This window comes from Phasianus colchicus, chromosome Z (assembly GCF_987193195.1).
Source record: "Phasianus colchicus chromosome Z, bPhaCol1.hap1.1, whole genome shotgun sequence".
NCBI lineage: Eukaryota > Metazoa > Chordata > Aves > Galliformes > Phasianidae > Phasianus > Phasianus colchicus.
Genome location: NC_143476.1, coordinates 68,438,756 through 68,462,734, shown reverse-complemented (window position 1 = coordinate 68,462,734; position 23,979 = coordinate 68,438,756). Strand labels below are relative to the sequence as shown.

General features: G+C 37.4%; 1 protein-coding gene across 7 annotated transcripts in view; it reads right to left on the bottom strand.

The window, feature by feature from the left end:
- Nucleotides 1-732: 732 nt before the first annotated feature.
- Nucleotides 733-23,979, bottom strand: part of IQGAP2 (IQ motif containing GTPase activating protein 2) — a 115,901-nt gene continuing 92,654 nt past the window's right edge. For all 7 annotated transcript variants that reach the window (XM_031610136.2, XM_090132363.1, XM_031610138.2 and 4 more), the window contains 21 exons: nucleotides 22,928-23,070; nucleotides 19,899-20,069; nucleotides 18,746-18,829; nucleotides 17,999-18,070; nucleotides 17,762-17,831; nucleotides 17,248-17,456; nucleotides 16,423-16,572; nucleotides 16,002-16,165; nucleotides 15,222-15,446; nucleotides 14,524-14,664; nucleotides 14,112-14,196; nucleotides 11,825-12,057; nucleotides 10,531-10,663; nucleotides 8,358-8,460; nucleotides 7,267-7,408; nucleotides 5,478-5,565; nucleotides 4,472-4,684; nucleotides 3,627-3,787; nucleotides 2,997-3,140; nucleotides 2,056-2,164; nucleotides 733-1,565 (listed from right to left, as the gene is read on the bottom strand). In XM_031610136.2, the coding sequence (XP_031465996.1) occupies nucleotides 1,452-1,565; nucleotides 2,056-2,164; nucleotides 2,997-3,140; nucleotides 3,627-3,787; nucleotides 4,472-4,684; nucleotides 5,478-5,565; nucleotides 7,267-7,408; nucleotides 8,358-8,460; nucleotides 10,531-10,663; nucleotides 11,825-12,057; nucleotides 14,112-14,196; nucleotides 14,524-14,664; nucleotides 15,222-15,446; nucleotides 16,002-16,165; nucleotides 16,423-16,572; nucleotides 17,248-17,456; nucleotides 17,762-17,831; nucleotides 17,999-18,070; nucleotides 18,746-18,829; nucleotides 19,899-20,069; nucleotides 22,928-23,070 (2,954 nt within the window). In that variant the 3' untranslated portion in view covers nucleotides 733-1,451. The remainder of the gene's footprint in view (nucleotides 1,566-2,055; nucleotides 2,165-2,996; nucleotides 3,141-3,626; nucleotides 3,788-4,471; nucleotides 4,685-5,477; nucleotides 5,566-7,266; nucleotides 7,409-8,357; nucleotides 8,461-10,530; nucleotides 10,664-11,824; nucleotides 12,058-14,111; nucleotides 14,197-14,523; nucleotides 14,665-15,221; nucleotides 15,447-16,001; nucleotides 16,166-16,422; nucleotides 16,573-17,247; nucleotides 17,457-17,761; nucleotides 17,832-17,998; nucleotides 18,071-18,745; nucleotides 18,830-19,898; nucleotides 20,070-22,927; nucleotides 23,071-23,979) is intronic.

Below are 23,979 nucleotides of genomic sequence, written 5' to 3'. Positions count from 1 at the left end.
CTGGATGTTAATGCTGAAAAGTAACATCAGCATAGCTGATAAATGGTAAATGGCAAATGCAGTATAACTAACTGGAAGAAAAAGGGAAGAACCCAGGAACTGCTTGTTTTTCTTAGGAATATTACCTTTTTTTAAGTAAAGTGGTGAAGTGCTCACACTTTATGCCATGCCTAAAGGACTGCCTCTAGTAAGTGTCATCTTCTTCTCGGCTTCTATTGTAAACAAATCAGTATCTATCTGCCACTAACTTTAGTTTTATTTCATCTTCAGAATTATTATTTGTATATTTGCTTTTGCAATCTATTCCAGAGTGCCTCACTACACTTTCATCTTTAAAGTGATTTGCCACAAGGAAAGGAATAGTAGGAGCTATTTTCTCTCATTTTGTATAGTAAATTACTCCCTCTAGAAGCTCTTGCTCTGTAGATGTAATTGCAAGCTTATCAGAAAAATCACCATCACTTCCAAATGCATAAAAAGGTTATGAAGTCTTCACTGCTGAAAAGCCTTTCCAAAGTGTACTGTAAGGACAACCAAGTTTAACTAAATTTTATTTTATAAAAGTGCTGAAAAGTTCTTTCATTACCATCTGGGTTGTTACTTTAGTTACCTTTTTAAATGTAATTTAAGAACCAGGCCAGTTTAATTAACTGAAATTTATTTTACATAGAACAATCTCCAAAGAATATTTAAAAAATCTAAATACTGATTTTATTGCATTTATTTTCTTACAAAAAAAAAAAAAAAAACAGACAGGCACAATTTATGTATTCAAATACTTCAAACTGAACAGCTGTTTACCGTTCAGATACCCCCATGCCACTCAAAAAGTTGTGAATGTAGAAAATGTCATTTTACACAAGGCAGTAGTGCATTTTATTTAGTAGGAATGAATCAAAACATATTTTTCCACAGTAAAACATTACTGTCACTTTATAATTACCTATAAAATTTTTTGAATTGCACAATAAGTTTCCTTTCAATTGACAACTGCCAGAAAATAGGCTTAGTATGTAACTAAATATTTGTGCAAGCTATCCCCTAGAAACAAATCAGGATTTCTTTTGGTAAATACTTAAAAGTCTAATACAAACTATATTATGTATCTGAGGTCATTTTAAAATGTTTTTAATAGAAAGAGGCATATATATTCAACTAAATTCAATTTGTCTACTTAATATCCACAAGAGCTGAGTGTCCTAAACAATATTTTTGATTGAAAGGTACCTACACCAATGAGATCTGGAAGTGTTTAAAATATTCTATTTCCTATTTTTTTCTGCTTTACTATCAATGATGCAAAGGCACTGCGTACATTCCTCTGAATATTTGGTGTTTTAGTTTTTTTAAAGTTAAAAGCATCCAATGACAAATTTCAAATGTTTCAAAGCAAGAAAAAATACTGAGTAGACTTCCCACAGACGGATGTAGTCCATGATATCCGAAGACACTTATTTTCCATAGAACTTCTTATTCAACAGGAATATGAGCAGATTAACATTCACTTTAGCTTTGTCAAACATTTTCATTACAGCCACACCTTCATACTGCATCTGAAGCAAATCCTGTAATCATAAATAAAATCATTATCCTTTGCTTGAATTCGTACCTCACAATAACCAGATCGAGTCAGTTTCATCATGTAATAACCATCTTAAGCTGCTGGTCCTTCACAATTTAAACAATTACAAGCAACTACTAGGTAGGTATGAAAACACTGCATGTTCTCTAGATCCCTAATTATAGGCCATTAGTAACAGCAAACGAAAAAAAAGATTGTTTCCTGTGTATTTTATTTCTCTTGGCTTTTACTCCTTCCACTGAACTAATATAGCATTTGGTTTGATGCATGCAGTGGTCACTCTAGCATATACATTATCTCTACTCCAAACCTAGCATCCAACACAAGTTACATAATTATTCCCTACTTGACCTGTCTTCTTAACCTGTCTAGTGATCAAACAATTCATGGACATATTAGAAGTCTGAAATTCTTTCTATTTAGAGCAAATGCAACCGTAGCTACAGAGCACAGTGAGAAAATTCAAACTCTACCTGGAAATGAAGCTGCACTTTTTCCATCTCAACGCCCAGAAATTTTGCTTTGATTTCAAAGTCACCCACTTCTTCTCCAGGTGTAATATCAAACATCACGTTCTTAAACCTTAAATCAAAACATAAGAGTCACTGAGTATGTATGCTATGCAGTTTTAAAATACTTCAGAATCAGTCAAGAGGAAAATCTGCAGAATAAAAAAAAAAATTCACCAGAGGCATCAGCTTTATCTCCCTCCCAGCAGCAGCAGCAAGAGCCACTGGCTCTTGCTCAGACTCTGGAGGACTGTCAGAAATGCTGTCCTAAATTTTGCTCCTGGCACTGTTCCATTTGTCACTTTGCTATTAGTTAAGCAGTAAGGTATGAGAAACCACACTGCAAATTAAATGATCTACCTTAGAAATCTTCATAGCCAGCTGGCCTGTAAATGTGAGCTCTGTAAGCTGGAACTATAGCCATGGTAGCACTTTTTACAGACACTACAAAGAAGAGACCCTTACAAAACCTCACTACTCCGGACAGGAGAGATGGTTGTAGCTCAGACCACAGAGAACAGGCCTGGTAAGCCACCAGTCCTATTCATCTTATCATAGTCAGGAAACAGCCTATGTGGTATTTACTCAACAATATGAAAGTGCTTGGTCACTAAGTAAAAAATAATTGATACATCTGCATCAATCAGTTATTTAGCTGTGGGTGTGCTGCCCACCTTGTATGCATCTCATCTAAGCTAATGTCAAAACCCACTTAATTCCAGTATTTTATTAAGGTAATGCAGCAAAGTGCAAGGGAAAAAGGGAGTTATGAGTCATGCTTCCTCCAAATGTTAAAGTCTGGAGGTATGTTAGATGCAATGCAGGAAGATGAAAATACTTTTAGCAAAAGCCAGACTCCTTAAGGAGATGTGGATTAGAAAATGCTTATTTTGTGCCACACTTACTGGTTGGTTTGAAGATCTTCAATTTCAAGGATAACACCCTTTTCATGCAGCCTAGCAGCAGTGTACTTTAATGATGCCTGCTTCAGTTTCTTGCTGCCCTTCACCTCCTCTTTTCCATCTAGTTTAATTGACCTCCTTGAATTTCTAGGAGAGAAGAAGAAAAATGGCTTGTGATTAAACTATCAGCACAAAATTTTGTATTTTATACTTCAGCTACTCTTCTAGCTTTATTTTTTCTTTACTCATTGCCCTCCTTAGCTGCTATTAATGAACTGAACTAATATTCAGACCAAGTCTGAGAATTCAGGGGAGTTTTATACGCTTCACAAGTAGTCAAAACATTTTTCACAATGATTTTGAAAGAATATTTGCTAGTGTTTATTTGAACTTCATTCTGAAATGCAAACCCTATCTAAAAGAGTCCACAGTCATCACTTAAAAATGGCAGTTTGGAAGCATACAGTAATAGGAGTTGAATAAAATTGGCCATTAAAGTTAATTTTTGGATCTCTGAGGTATGCACTGAGAAGACTCCCACTCATATCTATCTGTTGGAAAGAAAACTTTCTACCTGCCCTTCTTCCTTATAGAACGTGTAGAAATATTAAGAGACAAGAAGAATCTGCTCACTTTCTTGTTAAGTTGTCTAAACAAGTTTTTATATAGGTGTTGTAATAATTAATTTGTTCTTCGTAAAATGCTGTCTTGGAGTTAAGTGCATTCAAAGTCTGCTGAAGTTTCACCAATTCAGCTTTTCGGTGATGTCTGTATCTTCTCTGATTCCGGATATCCTAAAATAGAAGATTCAGATTTGTTACGTAGTAGGATTATTAACTTGATATTTAGAAAAAAGTGACTGGTATTAAGCACTACAGTTTATGTGACTGAACAGAAGATAATCACATCGCTACTCTGGTTTGCTAGTGATGGGAAATCACAATTTTCCAATTCTGGGTAAATGAAGCTATTAGACAACAGCTGGAAAGGAGATCAGGTGCATGGTTCCAAGCTCTCTGCTTCCTGCAGTGCTGCAGTGCAGGATTACCACAGCCCCTGCAAACACTGCTGCCTCAAAACTCAACAGAGCCACTGGAACTTTCAGCTAAAAAGCTAGCCTTGCAGATGCTGGCACTAAGGCCCATGCCAAACACCAGTTTTGTCTCTTCTGCATGCAAACCTGTATCTGCTTGCTCATGGTGACTGGGGGTAGCTGAAGCTAAGTGAATACAAGCTGTGGTGTCTTGAACTCTGTTACCATTTCCTAGGCGTTACACTAACAGACTGGAGCATCCAAAGAAGAATCAAATCTTAGTTCACCGATGATCTAAAGGAAAGATAGTACTCTATTGCATAACTACCTGAACTGGATAATGTGCAGCTGTAGCAATTGTTATCCAGACTTGATTATCTCTTACTATCTCAGTCCAGACTGGGTTGAACTTAGATGCCTAAGACCCATCCATACACAAGGTTACCTTAGCAATCTCATTTATAATTTCTTGGTACTTTGTTGCTGAAGAGACTAATCCGGCTTGTTCCAAAGTCCGGAGATTTCTCTGAATTTTCCTTTTCTTTTGTTCTATTGGTAGCTGCCCATCTTCAAAAATAGACTGACTGCGCTTCATCTTCTCTGGAGTTTTGGAATCTAAAATGGCACGTTTTTCCACAAGTTTCGAGTGCTCAGATTCCTGGGTAAAAAGAAATCCAGAACAGTTACTTTCCAATTCAGTCTAACAGTTAAACATCCAGATGCATTGAGTTCTCATGGGGATTACTAAAGATTGAGGTGCAGTCTTTATTCCTCTGTTCTTACCAAGTGGTTTGTACCTTACCTTACTATCCACATTTGAAGTAACTAATCACAGTAGACACAAATTTCAACTAATTCAAGCACATGTGAAATTAGCTAGAAGATTTGGTGGCTTAGTTGCATGACAACTCACATGCACACACTGAGGTAAGCTAAGATTTGCACAGTCAGTATCTCCAGGGGACATCTTTAACTGGGAGCTCTTCCCACTCAGTTCCTAGCAGCAATTCCCAGGCCTGTGTTTGCTTATGTTGCTTAAGCAAATATACTAGGCAGCAGAGAACTTAAGATTCAAAAGTTCACAAGAGAAAATAAGAAGTAGCAGATGGATACACCTCAGGCTATTTGATAATAATATAGCATACGAAAGAAAAGGACATGTTTATAAAACATTTAAAGAATTACAAACGCTATTGTTGTTGTATTAATTAAAAAAAAAAAAAACACAAACAAACACTAAATCTTGCTATGTTCCCCCAAAGCCGTTACCGTACACAAACTGAAAGGCAATTTGAAGTCTTGCATTTTAAATGCTCTAGAGCTAAGTAGTTTAAAATTGACAACAATTTCTTTATAACAGTGACAGGAAAAGCCATCAGGGATCTGTTAAGTCTTTCAAGTATCTGAATAAAATAATTTTCTTCCCTATTCAGATACAACACAGCACTCACCTGTTGTGCAGTAGCTGTTGTTTCTAATATTTCTGGAAGTGTATCCCCTGGCTGTGTTCGTATCATATCCACAATAAGTCTTTTGGTCCTTTTAAAAAGGATACATGGATATTAGTTGTCAAAGGATCGTTACTGCATTTAATTTATTAAATAGTAAAACTAGCTAGCATGCCCTTTATACTTGGTAATGCTTAGTTTCTTGTATTTCAGATCTTCCACTGACAACTGAACATCTGACTTCTGCATAGTCAAAAGAGAAGCACATACTTTTCTCTCTTTCACTTTAGAAAACACTTCACCACTTAGCTTAGCAAAACAGCATGAGTAGTTTAATTATGATCATGATATAACAGGAGGAAGAAAGGTCATACTTCTGTAATCTGAACTAGGCAGGTACATTAAGGATCACGTTTACAAAATGAAGTGGAAGAGCACTCAAAGCTGCTGAACATCTGAAGGAGTTGTGCAGCTGGCATAAGACACTGATGCACACTTTGGATGTTTCTCCAGTGACTGCACATGGAGCTCGTCCTCACCAAAAGAAGGGAAGCTGTTGCACGCTGATATGTAAGCAAGTTCTTTTTTGGTAGAAGCTTATCTATAATACTTCGAGGAAAGTCCTGCCACAGAACTATGTTATTTAGAGGACTCTATTACAAATGAGATACAGCTCATTGTCCTTAGGAGTCAACAGAAACTTGAAGATGCAACTTAGGTTTTTAAGTAACATATCTTTTGTGATAAAACCTCAACTTTACATGGGTAAACGACCACCTCTTTTTAAAAAGAGGTGGAGTTTTTTTGTTGTGTTTGTCAAGATTGGTAGTTCTGACAAATATGAAGTGGGGTGGGATAAAAGATATAATTGCATATAATTGCATACAACATTACAAAAAAAAATGCGGACTACTTGAGTTTGACTTGAGTTTTCACAGAAGGAGCAGCAGGGTGGGAATGACTGACAGCACAGGTAGACCACAGCCTCACTCTTCCTGTGCCAGGAAGGTAAGCTGCTACATCAGGAAGCTCCCTTGCACCTTGAAGTCTTCTAGACAGAGGTAACTATAAATCACTGGTCTTGCCACAGATGCCTTAACAAAGCCATTTAAAAATAAATACATTGATATTTCTCTGGAAGGAGGTAAGACTAAAGATAGAAGTAAAGAAGAAACACATCCCATTGTTCAATTAGCCACAGGACATTATTATAAGCTAATACTTTTTTAGGGCAATTTTAAATAATTTTGAAAAAGGGGTGCTAGTAAATGCTTTTATGAAAAAGATTTTGACTTTATGGGTTATCCCAGTACCCATTTCTTATCTGCTGACCAAGTAGAATAAACATCATTTCCTTTCCCTGCATGAAAGCATGCACTATTCATGCAGAAGTGACAGCCACATCCTCTTCCAGTGGCTGATGGCAGTAGGTCAGGGAACAAGTTTTCATTTGTGGGGGAGGAGACAACAGTAATACTGTCCGCCCATACACATTTAAATAGATTTTCATCTTGAATTTCCTAAGGCTGTGATGTTTTAAAGCAGAATTATTTTAGAACTTCCTGGAGAAGTATTCACTAGTTGGTCTAGTCATGGTCCAAAATACAAGAGGCAGTAAAGCTTATGGAAAGATAAAAAAAAGTTCTGGAATAATTGACAGTTTCTCTGACTTATTCAGAAGTCTGAGTACATCTGAATACAAATTGGCTTTTGAAAACTCAAAAACACATTTAAACAAGGAAGAAACTCACATTAATATATTTAAGAATATATACTTTTGAGCTAAACTTACTTTATCATCAGGCTTTTGAGGTCCTGATCTTCACCTTCTCGCAACTCATATTTGCTTGTTAGAGACAATGAAATCTCTGTTTTTGCAAGCTGATTCAGTGTGCTTTCCTTGTTAGGGTCATTGGGATCAACAGACCCTTCCCCTGCAAGGAAACATCTTTCACTTCAGTTTGCCAACTTTCCCATGTGTCAGTGCATCAGACAGAACAATAGCATAGACAAATCACTACGTTGTCAGAAGTTTTAATAGCATGCCCATTCCTACCATTCATAGCAGCTTTTTGTTTTTTGAACTTTAAACAAACAAAACTGTAAGCCATCTACTACTAAAGCCCACATAATAATATTTTGGAAACGCCTCTAGTTTCTTCTGTTCCTATGTACTGCTCTGAAAGAGACACCCTTCTGTTAAAGAAGAATACAAACAATTTAACATTCTTCATCCTAACAGGTACGTAACTGTGAAAAACAAAATAACAGCTATTCACTTGGAGGCTGGCATTACCTGTGATGTTATAACTTCTTTCCGAATAGGAAGGCAGGCAGTTCACATTCTAATACAATTATGGCAGATTAAATGTCAGCCAATTTATTCCTTACAACCTTATAACAGATTTGTATTCTCTTAAAACTTCATTTTTATCTGAATGATTAAGTCTCAGAATTTAAAAACTGCCATTTAAATTCTCTTTTCTTCTGCAACTAACAATAAATCTTAAGGTCAGGTTATTAAAAAATCATTTTCTGTCTACAATTTGAGTGCAAATTGACGATTTTTAGAAGCACTAGCATCATATATATAAAATGTAATTCATCTTTAAGGTCAGTATTGAAATTAGAGGTTGTGTATGTAACAACAGTGCTGTCAAACAGAGCTGGATGTATTGACTGAACAGCACTGCACTTAGTTCCACTATTAGAATGCTCAGCTATAGCACATGATGTCAGAAGAAGTCTTCAGAGCACAATTCTCTAGAAAATGAAGAGACTGGTAACATGAGAGAGATGAGAGTTTGTGTCCCTTGCAGTAATTAAATCTACTACCTGTCTAATCCCACTTCATGTTAACCATGAAGATGAATAATGGCCTACCAAGGAAAGACTCCACATCAGGAACAGGTCCCAGCCCTTCCAGCAATTCGTTCAGCAGGTCATTTGGTTCAGTGGCAATGGCATCCTGGTGTTCTAATAGTAGCTATAAACAAAAGTAAATGAAGCTATAGACTGAAAAACATACTTGCATACAAATCTGGAGTCTGTATGCCAGAACACCAGACCCACTGTGGTTGGTATTCTTGAGGATCCAAGGTGAGTAGGAAGGATGCTGAGTTCTAGACAATAAGTTTAGAATTGTTCCTGATGCAAAGTAGCTTATGGTGTTCCTCCTGCAGTCATTTCCAGTGCTGAATATCACAGCTGAGCACAAAGAAGTTCAAAATACACCTTCACAGCTAATAAAATATAATAAAGGGCAGTGACTCAAGTAAAGCTTTTCAGTGTTGCATCCTGAACTGAGCATGTAAAGGGATGAAGACAGGGTCAGTAGCGCATAGGAAGATGCCTTACACCATCCCAGGTTTCTAAGTCTTTTAAGTACTGCAAACTATAGTCAGTTAGAAGTTGTTAGTAACCATAACCTTACTGACAAGTAAAAAGCCCAAACCCAGTATTTCAATCTTACATACAAAACAGTTAATGAGAATTACAGGCCCGTAATTTAATTTTTCCACTCTGAAGTGCAGCAACTGCACCACAGTGTACATAACGTTGATTATATTGTGAGAATTGCTGAGAAACACTGGTCATACTGGGTAAAACTTCAACATAAATAATGCTATTCAAGCACAAATGACAAATACTTTCACAGAACAGATTATTTGGTGCAAAGGTGAGAGACATACAGAGAGGTGCAAAACAAAGCTGACAAATCCAACAGATCCCTCATTCCAACTACATCCCATGGAGTTGTGCAACCAAAACAAATGTTAAACAAGCATCACCACAGATGACAGAGGGCAAATTTGAGAATTTTGTTTTTTAAGCTGAATGGCATATGACAGAAGACAGGATGTTTATTCATCTCCTGTTATTCAAACTAATTTTTGAGCTGCAGAACAGAAAGTTGAATTTACGTTTACAGGGAAGGTATAGTGAGAGAAGATGAAGGCACATAGGAAGTTTGGTGGAAGAGGTGGCACTGGTCATCTCTGCTAGAGTTACTGCATTAGGAGAATGTGTATTATTCAGACTTGACTGCTTGCTTTCTCTAGGCATACAGCTGTGTATAGTGGTCATGTTTGATGTCATCAGTCTCCTTGATCTCCTTTCTTTAGTGTCCACAAAATTATTTCACATTTTGTATTTTGTGAACAAATATAAAATAGCATAGTAATAATTAATCACTTATGGTTCCATGGACAAAGTAGAGATGGAACAGCTTCATTAGAAGAAGTATTTGACTAAGATTATCATAAAGAAATAAGTCAATGCCTTAACAAAATTAAAAAAAAAAAAAATACCCATGAAGACAAACCACCTAAGATGTTTTTAGCAATCAAGGCTATTTATTTTCAGTTGAATAAAGCCAAATTGTACTCTGGTGTATGGGAAGCATTTTTTATTTTCTATAGTCTTTCAGAAAAAGTTATGGGGAAGTTCTCCATGGTTCTCTACCATGCTTTCCCATCTCCCTATTTTTTTTAAGCTAGAAAATGAATAATGTTCCCCCCCCATCTTTATGAGCACCATGTGGTAGACATTTAACTTACACCCTAATGAGTCATACTATGGACTGCAGTTAATCTGTTCTTTACCCAGCATAAAGAACTGACAGGAAGCCACAGCTTCAGTCCATTCTCAATCAGACATCTGCATCTGCTTCCAACACAACAAATGACGTATGAGTCACAAAATGCACTGAGTTTTCCTATTTTCCCAGGGGAACAGTAACTTCAAATTAGGCTCACTGTCTTAACCAAGATGAGGAAGTATATTTATAAATGTAGGTTAGCAATGCCATACTCGAAGAAAATGAAAACGTTCCCCACATTATACAATATTATATTCTCATCATCATTCAAGATAATGAGCGGAAGCAGTCTTATAGGAAAAGGGAAATCTAATACTTAATTCCATAGTTTTTCAAGTACTAAAGAAATTATTTCGAAAGAAAGAAAAACAGACTTTACACTTTCCTCAGAGACAGTTTCTCACAATTATTTACAATCCATACAGCTCAGGTCTCCTGATAAGTGTATTCACTTACCGAATGGGTATTGATAATTTCTTCAATAGAGATATATATGACAGGTTTGCTGAGGGTCACCATATCAGAGTATTCATCGATATTGAATTTCTCCTCTGGTTCAGGAACATCACATGCTGCCTGAAAAAAATTCCTAAGAAAAAAAATGAGGTAAATAATTGAGAACAATAAATAATTGTTTCCCTTCTTTAATTAGGCTGTACAAAAAACACAATCAAGTCTTCAACATGTATTATATTTCTCTTATTATCTGCAATCAACGCTTTGTGTTGATGTAAAAATATATTGTCTCTGACAGATTCCTTCAAACACTAATGATGCTTTCCTCTACATCTGCTGAAATGTTATTATTGATGTTAGATTTTTATCCTTACTCAGCAAGGAGTGATAAATTGATACTTTTAAAATGTTCATAGAGGTCTGAATTTAGTGCTTTAAAAGTTATGTCTTAAGTTTTCACGGAAATAACTTCTATTTCAAGTGAAGAGCCCAGGAGACTCAGTTTTGAAAGAAGTTGGCTTCATTGGAAGACACATTCTTCTTGTTGTAGTAATCAAAGGGCCAACTCACATACATTCTCTCCTTAATTAACTTTTGTTATTCGTGCTATACTTTCTATTCTATTCTTCACGTTTATGACATGCTCTTAAATAGCATCTTCAATAAATAGAAAGACTAACCCTTGTGTTCATGGCTGCTCTCTCAAGGAAACCCATTATATATACTATTATATATTATATATGTAACAGTACATTTGCTTTCATTCAAGATGGACATGTTACAAAAATGAGCTTGTCACAAGACAGAAGAGTACTGCAAGATAATAATAGCAGCCACCCCAAAAGATGGGTCATAATATCAACAAAAGTGTGTCCCTGAGTGTAACAAAACATAGTTTCCTATGACAGTACAAAGATGAAAGAATAAAATCTTTTCACAAAAATGAAAGAATAACAGTGGAAAAAAGCAACTCTTTCATCTTAAGTCTTTTTGCCAGAAAAAACTTTCAGCTCTGACTGAGGAAAACACTGTTTCTGTATTTGTGGCAATCCTACTGCAACCAAATCAGCAGGACTGATCAGTGGTCCGTGTAATACTCAAATAGAAATACAACATCCTACTACTTCAAGTTCTGCAGTGCTAAATTCTCTCAATTTCAACTCTGGGCAGGGCAAATCAATGTATTTTATTTATTTATTTAAGAATTCATACGAACTAGTTAGCCTGCCTTACTCATTCAAGAAGAGTATTCTTACTGTACCACTTTACTGCTATTTGTGAGTGCTTCCCATACCTGAACTTCTGGTATGTCTGTGAGAGGTAAGTGTTCATAGATGACAGATGTTCACTCTCTCCTTCAAAGAGTTTGTTAGAAGCAGCGTGCTGAAGGACTTTTGCCACACAGCCCAGATTCCTCCTCTGGTCAGGGTGTATCTGGCCCCCAGCCGTCATATCAATTATATCAAAACCATCAGGAGCAACAATGGCAGGGTTCATGTAGCGATAGTACAGAAGGTTTCCAACAATCTAAGAAGATGAAGAGAAATTTGCTTTACATACAAGATTCCTGGGATGTACAAGTTACCTACATGGCCAACTGAAAAGCCTGTGGTGTTTTATATGATGCAGTCACAGTAATGGGCACTACACCATTACAGAATAATTAAAAAACAAGCATACTTCCATGCCAAACCAATCACTTTCTTGTGCAAGCTCTTCCCAAAATATTAAACAGTGACATAAAGTTACCAGAATAATCAAAGCTGCTTGATTTAAATTAGAATATTTCTATTAAAGACAACCATCTGGTTTTGATTGTCAGCAACCTACCAGACATGCTTCAAAATCTTCTAATTCACATTCCAGCTAGTGCCAGAAACCAAGACTATTTATAGTTTGTTATTTTTAAACACTGGAGTAAAATACTCAGTTTAAAATGGCTCTGGGATGTCTACTTAACTATTATGGATGAGAAAAATTAAATGCTCATTTCATACAAATGCTTCCAATACTTCAACAAGTGTCCAAAAACACTCACTTAACACAAAAGGTCTAGTCCATTAAAGTACTAAATGCCATATTAACACAGGAGTGGAATCAATCTTTTGTCCCAACAACTCCTCAAAGATCACTTATGCATCCTTAAGTTCAGTTCTTACATTCATTAGATTTAGCCCACAGGAAAAAAAAAAAAAAAAAAAAATCATATTCCAAGCTTTTGATCTTTGTATTTGAAAATTTTGCCTTTTAAAGAATCTCCCAATATCAGTAATGGATTTGTACAATCAAGTTTCACTTTGGTACTGTTGTCTTTATAAAAGACAATGTAACACACTGAATTGCACACATACAGACTCATACAACTCTTTCATACACACTTTGGTAGGTCCATCTTCATAGGTTCATTTTCTGGAGTGCTACAAACAGCTATATTAATTGGCAAGGGACCCCTTGTTTCTAATACCTTATAAGAGACTAGAGAGCAGGTTTTCCAAAACTGCACTCTATAGCAATCTTACAATGGTTTGTATCATGCAGATCCTTCTTAGTTGCAAAAACAGAACTTTTTCTGCAGTTAGGCTATGTCTAATCACCTACAGAACCTCCAGCTTACATAGCATTTACAGATGGGTGCCTTATGTTCATTTTCTACTTGTTTCCAAAGCTGAGCAATACTTTAACCTGTATCGCTGAAGTGACATTTGGAATTACTTGAGAAATGCTGCCTGCAAGAGTTTCCAAAGCACTGCTAGAGTACAGAAGCAGAATTAATTTTTTAGCTGAGGAATCTGAAGCATTCAAAACGGGGAATAAGAATTTTATTTATTTATAAAGACACTTACTTTTGCAAAGATAACAGGAAAGTCCCATTGAAATGAATATCTTGCAATTTCAGAACAATTTAATTAAACACTAATAAAGGCAAATTTGAAAATTCTATTTATTTAAATGCAAATAGCTCTAATGTGAAAGTCTCCAGTCTCTCAATTGGCTGTTGGCTCAGTAGGCAAGTTTCCTAAGGCCCTCTAGAGAGGCACCATGACAGTGACAGCCTAAGGTTGGCCACTATGCCAGTACTGTGCTCTTCACTCATGCTTTTCAGCCAAAGCCTCATTTCCACTTTTACAACCATCTTAAGTGAGTGTAATTCAATGAAAGGATGTAGCAATAATTTGTTTTGAGAGCTCTTCCTCTGTCTTTAATTTACAAACTTTTTTTCCTGTTTATGACTTTCAGTACGCTAAGTTCAGGGAAGAAAAAAAAAATCAGAAAGGATTGCTGGTGGGGTACAAAACAAGAAAGATATGTCACAAATTCCAACCTGGTAAGAAGTATTATTGAATCGGCTTTCCAAAACAGGTTGAGCACTGTCACTAGGATTTGCTAAGGACTCAGATTAAGAAAGATAGTTTGTAGCAACAAAACTCCTTTCTCTTCCATTACCCCTTCACAACCCAAGTAATGCCAGATTCTTTCAACAAAGATTAGTGTTCTCAGTTCCTTAGAATGATAGTATCAAATAAAAATCCCTTTTCGCATTAAAAGAACATGCTGTTGGCAGTTTGCCCTTGGAAATCTACCTTTAGTAGTTCATCTTCTGTTGCATCTGGGAATTTCTCATGGAGTGAGCTCTTCAGAACTTTGGCTATATATCTCATTCCGTAACTACATGTGGAATGGAACAGATGAAAAATAAAACAGTGAAAAGACTTTCATGAAACAAACAAATCGTATAAATAACCCAAGTTATTGGCTCTTTCTTCAGCCACTTAAAACACAAAATGAGACAACAATGGAAAACACAAGAAGTTTCAAGACATTCACAAGACCAAAGCAGAGCTGAAGTGGGGAAACCACTCCCTCTACTGGGAATGTCATTTGAGACGCACGTATCAAGCCATGTAATTGGAAAGTATCACCGTTGGTGAGGTCTGCATGAAGCTTCACTGCTCATGTGAGCAGAAGCTGGGAGAGACCTCACTCAGCACTTACGGCATCATACTGAGAGATGAAAATATAGATGTGAGAACTTTGTCAGTTACAGCTCGCAAACTCTGAATCGACGATTCCAGTTTACTGACAACTTCTGTGTGCGCTAACGCTTGTTCTGTGGTAACATCATATGGCAATTTACTGTGAAACAAACAGACATCAAACATGCTAAATATATTTGAGAATGAACATTTTTCTTTTTACTTCATAGGGACCATCAGTGAACACAAGAAAGAGGCATGACAAATACAGCTGAAGTTTGCAACAAACATTTCAGGTGCCTTAGCTTTTTTTGGAGAGAGAATTTAATTTGGGTAGGATTGGCACATGACATCATCTGCCTGCCCCCTAAAGCGGTTTTGTAAGTTCTAATCTATAGTTCCTCAGAAGGACAGGACATTACTATTAAATTATAATAACACCTGGGTAAATCTTTTTATGGCATGGTTAACTACACACAAAGATGAAATAGATGACTTCTGAAGTTCATGACCAGGAAAGTGATCCTTTTGTTGTTCAGATCAGCTTAAAGTAAAATATTACAAGCACTCCTTTCCAAGAAAACTTCTCATTGTGCTTCCAAAAGATGCAGGAAGGAAGTATGGATATAAGCACTGTTTGTCCGAGAAGGAAAGAGGAACTGAACTGAAGGATCCCTCTGGTATTCAAGAGATTATATATTTATCTTCCCTACTCACCTGGCCTCACCAGTTTGCATTTCTAGCTGGTTTACCCATGACTTGTACACATCCACGGGACTAGTGTTGATTATGAGGGATTTATCCTCCATGATCTCTTTCACCACTGGTGCCAGGAGCTGGCGCAGAGTGTTCTGTCCACGAGCACCTCGGTTGAAGCTGACAACCATCTTAATGACAGTAGGGTTTCCAGTGACAATGTCCTGTATCTGGTCTACCTTAGAGCTGTATCAACAACAGAAGAGTTCTTAGATCTTATGTGTGCAGTTATCTATGTTATCTGTGTTTGTATGTTGAAACATTTATGCTGTCTACTTCATATAATTTTGTCTTACAGAATAATCTAACAGTTATTCTCTGCTAATGCTAATATGCTTGTGCCTGAAACAGAGCACAGTAAGTGATCAGTAAAATATCTATTCTGAGCTGAAATGCCTGTGAAATGCAAGGTTTCGTTTTCTTCCCACCAATTCTGTATTTTCAGAACGTGTGTTTATTTTCCCCACCCTTAAGCTCCTTATCACAAAAGCAAGAAGCCTTACCATTTACTTTTTCAAGCAACTCTATAAACATATTCTTCATCATAGAAATATAGTTTTTTTTTTTAAAACTGGAAATAGCTTAAATTAAGAAGCAAGTAATTATTTTGAAAGCAAATTACATATATACATGCTTTTACAGCAACTGAAAAATTTAACAAAATTATTATCATTATTCAGGTGTGACAAATAAATTGAACTGTTTGTAAGATAACTGAAATTTTGTAGTAAAAGCACATACTTTATCTCCTCTTCTAAAGCAGTTTTAAAAAGTTTGAGAAGTAGATATTCTTCTCGTTGGTTGGATGCATAGTTGTAGAGAGTGAAGATGACTGTATCCATAAATTTGGTTGATTTGTTTTGAGGCATCTGGAAAATCAGCTTTGCCAGATATGTGGGATTAGTCTACAAAAAACAAACAAATTATCTCACAGTTTTCTGAGACAAACAGCATTACATCTTGCACTATTCATGGATAGCAAGGATTTTCTCAGTTACAGGAAATACTAGAAACTGGAGATAGCATTTTACAGTGGTCTATAAACTACAATTCATTGGAAATCTTTTTGTATTGTTACTCTTGTAAAGATTAGAATAAAGTAAGCAGCACTCACGTTTTTCTTTAGCAATTTGCTGCCATGTTAATTTCTACCTTGACTTACCTGTAAAAGGTAGAATAAATGCTGATATGCCTCCAGTTTTTTTCTTCTCTCTTTACTCAAGCCTTTTATACCTTGTTTGTCAACCATAACCATCTCTTCTAGCTGATTTTTGCTCTTTTTATTAAGCTTCTTACTGTGTAATACCACATCCTGTAGACAATGAGATACAAATGTAGGTACTATATTCACCAAAAAAGCAAAAAGATAAACGTTTTTCTAATACTTTAAAGATTTCTACAAGATAATTTATTGGGAACTTAGTACATTTTGCTACTATAGTCACTAACCGATCTTTTGAACATCTTTACCTTGCCACCAGTATAGCTATGCAACAGTGACTGTCTGGGAAACATAATCTCACTTAAATACTCATTCATTCTTTAATTAACGAACAAGATCTCAAATATGATCAGAGGACTATTCTCTATACTCTACCACAGGAAAAATGCTTAAAATCTGCCACGCAGTTACCACCAGGAGTGACATTCAGTAGCAAACAGATATACTGCTTGGGACAACTTTTACACAAGCTATTTTGACAAGGCTATTTAAGACAAGCAAACGAATCCTTTATTTTCCAATTTTAACCAATCGCAAGTGACCAAGTATTGGTAAGGTTGCCCAGAGTTTGAGGAGTCTCTCTCCTTGGAGATACTGAGAAAACATCTGGACAGCAACCTGTGCAACGTGCTCTAGGAAGTAATCTCAAGCGAGGGCACCATCATCACGCCCCTTCTAACTTTTAATCCCAAGCTCCTTGAACACATAGAAGTGGTCACTACATGCTGCTGGGATGCCAAAGGAACCTGAACACAGCCTGCTGACCTGAAGAGTGATTCTGTTTTTCACCAGAAGTCCAATCTTTATATCCATTAAATTCAAGTCCTTCTCCAGCTGTTGATTGGATCGAATCTTTGTAACTACTTCTTCCCTTAATCTTGTTACTTCTAGTTCTTCTTGAAAATCTAAGTCACTTTGGTCCAAGAGGTAGGCAAATTTGCGCAGGACAGGCAAGGGTGGATTTTCAGCACCAACTGAAAAGTTGAAATAAATAGACTTTTTAGTTAGCAATAATAAACACTGAAAAACTCAGGAAACTGATCAGTGTGGAGGAAATCTGAACTGCAGAAAAGAAGGTTATGCCATTTAAAGCAAGAATTGAATACTATGTAAGTACAGCTATGTAAAATAGTTTCCCATTCTTCTTCAAAAGCAGGTGCAAGTAGTTGTAACCTGGTTGTTTTCCACCTATACTAAAAAGTCCTGGATGAAAGTTTTCTAAAAACTGATTGATAGTCACATATTTCCTCCCAAACATCCAATAATTTTTACCACTTACTTAGTGTTCTGTAATCCTCCCTGGCTTTGTTTGCTCTGAGAAATGCTTGTATCTTCACAATTTCTTCATTCTGGAATGGACAAAAATCAAGAAAAAAAATTGAGTTAGGACACATTTGTATCAGAAGTTTAGTGCAGAGCCTGCAGTCTCATTACTAAGATTCTCAGAAACACTCACGCTGTCATATTACCCCTACTTTACTTTGTCCATGTTCAAAATGAAGAAAAAAGGACTTACATGATCCTTGAAGTATTGCAGCCTCTTTCTGTAAGCTCTCCTTGCTAGCCACATTTTGACCCAGGACTGAATCTGAAAATTAAATTACAGCTTAAGAGACACTGCAGAAATGATTTGTGTGTAATTGAGCATGTGGATTTTAAACTTGTTTCTGGCAGTCCTCTGCTGTAGGTGCTGTTCTCAGAAGTTTGGGGCCTTAGGTGACAGCAGCATTAGGCTCCCACAATTCAGTGACCAAATTAAAGGGTTTTAAATAAAATAGCAGGCTGAATTCGAGGCTCTAGGAATATGCTTAGCATTATCTTTGGAAGTAATTTCTATCTGTAAGCCTAAGCTGTCATTTGTAAATGAGCCTCCCTCAAAAGAGATCAATGTCCCATTTGCAATCCATTCCTGACCATGTCCTATCAGTCCAAGATAAGCAAACATTTTTCAGACATATTAGACAGCTTCTAATGAAATGACAGCACTGTCAGTTCTAATATTTTGTAACTTAGCATTAAGAAAGGGAAGTGCGAGGAAATCTATTATGAGCCAGTTATGCTCAGCAAAGTTTGAAAGAGTTTAAACACCCAGCTTTCAATAGACTTTCTGTTTCCTAAAGCTGTCAATGACTTTCAACACCATGTCAACTTCTGGAGCACAAGTTCAACTCATTTTCTGCTGCTCGCCTCAGATTCCCAGGCACTTAAGCACCAACTGAAGGGATGAAGGGTATTCAGATCCAGAGGCTCAGTGTAATCTTACCTTGACAATAGCAGCAACATTGCTTTGAAGCACCTTTAGTCTGTCAACGTAGCTTTTCCTTTGTTTGAATCCTTTCCAGAAAGCCTATAAGCAAGAGACCATTGCAACAAATAAGAGACAAATATTTATTCAAGTCTATGTGCAAATGCACCAAAAACACTAACAAAAAAGTACCACATACATAAAAACTGTCATTGTACTAACAAGTTAATTGGCCTACGAGTAAGCTTGCTTGTATTTTTATGGTGCTCTGACACATTGCTCTTTTCCTAGCCTCATTCCTAAGTCACTAGAATTCCTAAGTCATTCAATATCACCACCTTGTAACACAGATGAAAACCTCCCAGTTCCCTCATTTGGCTCACTTTGGTGGTTCAAAAGCAAACGCTGGTAAGGACCTCAACAAGACATAATATGTCTGCTCTCAACTTTTACTATACTTTATCTTTTCTTTATATCTTTGATTTCATTCTTGTCTTCTACTTGTTGGCATTCCATAAGCCTTTTATGTGTAAATAACATAATTCATTAAGTTACTATACATATCAAAACAATTAGTTGTACATTTCTTCATAACTTTGGGAGCGGTGTTAGGTTGATTGTTTTTCAGGAGTTGAATAAATCGTTTCTAAAAAGAGGTGGCCTTTTACTCAAAAAGTCCAAGTAATACTGCCAGAGCCCAAGAATACCAGGTTAGCTGCCACTCCCTACCCAGTTATGACATCATGAAGCACAGGCAAACCACTTACAAGTTTGGATAGTGTAGAAAGGAATGCATTTCTTAAGTCGCGCTTTGCCAAGGAATTTTTGCATCGATACTCAATGAAGCTTCTGATTTTGTCTTGTGTATAGCTAGGTATGCCACACAAGATTTGAGCACCTCAGAATAAAGCCAGGGCTATGTATTTAAAGTTTTTCCATTTAAATAATTTAGACTGCAGGTGGGTATGATCTACTCTTTGAAGACTGGGGCTTTGCTACTTAAAAACATGAACACTTCTAATAGAATGGGAATGCATGAGCAGAAGCAGAAGACTGTATTGCTGCTAAGGAAAATAGATTGAGTTAATATTGTCAGCAGTGATCAGTCACTTAACCTGTCACATGCATAAAGTGTCTCAAGCCAGATCACCTTCTTGTCCTAGTACAATACCTGTATTTTGATGGCAGATGGTTCCTGGTTTCGGAGGTATGCTTTTCTGTCCTGAAAATTCCTTCTGACTAAGAATCCTCTTGCTCGGGCTTGCAGCTGAACAATCAGACTTTCATTAGCAAGCCACAGCTGCTCCCGATTGTAGTCTGCTGTAACTTGCCCAACAATGTTCTGTTAAGAGATCACAGAAAAAGGTCTTTAAAAGGAGCTAAGCAAGAAAACCAAAGTCAAAACCATTCTGAGATCTGGTCTGTGTTCTCTCTATCTGTAAGGCTTATCAAATCATAGAATCAGAATTTCTCAGATTGGAAAAGACCTTAAAGATTATCAAGTCCAACCATACTACACTACCGAACCATACTACCCTAACTCTAACAACCCTCCACTAAATCATGTCCCTGAGCACCACATCCAAACAGTTTTTAAACACCTCCAAGGATCGTGACTCAACGACCTCCCTGGAGGTGTTCATCACATACAATTCCATCCAACTTTCCGCTACATTTTAATCAGTGTGAATGCTTATAAGGGCTGCTCTGAAAGTAATGTCTCCTATTTTATGATGTTGGTCCATAGTGTCAGAGGCAGAATGTTGTTGGTACAGCAGTAGAGGTTGAACTTTCCCACTAATAACCCACCAAATTTTGTTGCTGTGTGACAGATGGCAGCAGAGGGACAGTCTAACAAAGTAGTGTCTGACATGGAAGTGCATATGAAGCAAAAGGTATGTCACTGAATTCCTTCATGCAGAAAAAAATGGCAACCACTGATGTTCATCAACACTTGCTGAATGTTGATGGAGACAAAACAGTGGAGTACAGTGAGGCAGTGTGGTGCATTTCACCAGTGGCAAAAGTGAGGGAAGACACATTCTGGATGGTCATGCACAGCTGTCACCATAAAATGAAGAGTATCTCAGTCAGTTCATCCATTCCAATCAGCGACTTATGAACATGGAACTGTGCTCAGAAATGAATACTGGCTTCAACATGTGGGAAATGGTGGTGGCAACACTGGAATATCTCAAAGTTTGCAAGAGGTGGCTCCCATGAGTGCTCACACAAGAACAGAAAGAACACTGTATGCATGTTTGTCAGGACCCACTACTGAAGGCTGAAGGTGGCAGTTTCCTGGACTGTATAAATACAAGCAGCGGTGTCACCACTACAAGCCAGAGTCAAAACAGCAGTTCATGGAGTGCTAACATGAATTTCCCACTGAAGAAAAAGCTCAAGATGCAGCCCTCAGGAGGTAAAGTGATGTGCACTGTCTTATGGAATAGGAAAGGTGTGATTCTTCTAGATTTCTGGAGTACTGAGTCCAGGCTGAGGGCCCTCAGTACATGAAGGACATGGAGCTCTTGGAGCGGGTCAAGAGGAGGGCCACTAAGAGGATCAGAGGGCTGGAGCACCTCTCCTATGAAGAAAGGCTGACGGAACTGGGCTTATTTAGACTGGAGAAGAGAAGGCTCTGGGGAGACCTCTTTGTGGCCTTCCAGTACTTGAAGGGAGCATATAAACAGGATGGGGAACGGCTGTTTACGAGGGTGGATAGTGATAGGACAAGGGGGAATAGTTTTAAATTAAGACAGGGGAGGTTTAGGTTAGATATTAGGAGGAAGTTTTTCACTCAAAGGGTGGTGATACACTGGAACAGGTTGCCCAAGGAGGTTGTGGATGCTCCATCCTTGGAGGCATTCAAAGCCAGTCTGGATGTGGCTCTGGGCAGCCTGGTCTGGTGGTTGGTGACCCTGCACATAGTAGGGGGATTGAAACTAGACTATCACTGTGGTCCTTTTCAACCCAGGCCATTCTGTGTTTCTATGATTTCCTGGAACACAGACAAACCATCAGTTTCAACCACTACAACATGATGAAGGCTTGAACTGCAGAGTCAAGCCAGAGAAGAAGACAACCTTAGTTTTGCAACACAATAACACCAGGCCCCATGCCAGTTTGAGGATGGTGGAGCACACTGTCAAGCTTAGCTGGATTGTGCTACCATACTCACTATATGGTCCAGAGTTGGCGTCCTCTGACTTTCCTTGGCCCAAGCAGATGGAAGATGGACTTCATGGGCAACATTTTTCTAACAGTGATGCCATCATAGCAGCTACAAAACACTTGGTTCACCTCTAATGTTGCAGAATATATACTATATATTTTAAACAAGCATGGCATGCAGGTTCTTGTTCAAAATGCTTAGTTAATGGTGGTGATTGTGTTGAAGCAAGTTCTTTTGTAGTTCAGAATTTTCACCATCAAATAGTACCACTGTGCTCCTGTATCTGTTGTAATTTCCATAGAAATCAATAGGAGGCATTACTTTCAGAGCAACCTAGAGTACTTTGCTACTATATCATGAGAGGTATCTACTTCTTTTAAGCCTGTTATGCCATATTTTTGAGAAGATAAGGGTTTTTTTTTGTTTTTGTTTTTGTTTTTGTTTTTTTTTTTACTTTAGGATTCAGAGTTCTGCCTTCCTAATTCTTCTAAAGTTTTGGTAGAAGTCAGTCATCTAGAGCTGTTTACTGTACCAGGGAGTCTGCCTACAGAAACTCTCTTGAATACAGTCAGAATTTGTGAAGGACCTACATTGTGAGTTCAGCTGTTTGTATAGCATAAACATAAAACAGTGTTTACACTTGCACCTAAACACATCATTAATTTCTTTGTCATGAGACAATATGAAAACAAAAAAATATGAATGTGTAAAAAGTAATCATACTTCCCCACATCAGTGTCTATTGGTGGATATTAAAAACAACACTGTAGCCTCCCATTAGGAAGTCCAAAAATTACTGCTTTACGAAAACCACAGGAAACTGTGCTTTATGAAAACCACAAGAGACTGCAATTACAGTCATCTTTGACAGAAGATGCTGCTATTGTCAGAAGCAGATACTGAACTAAAATGATCTTCAGTCTCACCCAGCACAGCCTCTTCCCTTGATACTGCCATGTCTTGTTGTCTGTTCCTCAAGTATGCTTCATTAGCTTGCAGTCAAAGTAAATGTTTTAGCCACCTACCTGGATTTCTTCAGCAGTTAACCAGGAAGTTTTTGGTACAACTCCTTCAGGGACAGAACAGGTACCTTCCTCAGTTTCCACATTGTAGTAGTAACTATACATATTCTTCATTATGAGTTTAATCCATGGACTTTCATTAGAATCTGAAAACAATATATGCTGTTATCAGATATGCCCCATTACACTGATAACTTACAGCTTTCTGTACCCACTCCTCCCCTCTACATTTAGCTACAGAGCCATTTTACATGCAAAGGATGTTTCAAAATATCTTATTACATGGAACAGCATCACTCTTTTAGAACAAAATCTGTGAGGTCTGTACACTCTTGGCTTCACCAAGTTAGCACACTATGCTTTTGAGTTTAATGCTGAAGCAGCATATGCCATGTCTCCCATCACTTCCCAGAAGAAATGCAGACTGCTTCTAAGAAAACATTTTTGCCACCTTCTGGCCAGGCTCTGGACCTTATTGACAGTGAGCTCCCAGCAGAGATATCCTGTGTCCATATCACTGCCTTTGATAAACAAGGCTGCATCCTGAAAAGCAGGAAAAACCTCATTTCCTCATGGACAAAAGGCCCTAGAGTACAGCTGATAAGGTCAATTGTGCAAAACGCCATCTGCAAACTCATGTTGCAGGTACCTGTTTCTCTATTAAACCACACTGTCCATAAATGGGCCATAGACACTCCAGCAGAGCCCGACCTTTTACAGTAGCCCTTAAGGCTGAAGTATAACACTTTCCTTTATCTGCTGACAAAATCAGGGAGTAATGTGATTTTCTGATGGGATGCTGACATTCAAACAGAATTCTCTGAATTCTCTCAAAGGTTAATTTGATCTTAGACTCTAGTTGCAGCCAGACTTATTCCATCAGCATGCCTCATGCTCTGGACAGTGCATGCAACTGTTCACCATCATGTTAAAAGCACTTGAGCAAGTATAGCGTTTCCCAATGCATTTCAAAAATTAGCAGCCACCCCCCCTTAATTACAATGCTTTTAAGTCACTCTATTATGCCAGTTTCCCAGTTGCCTCAGTGACAGTGA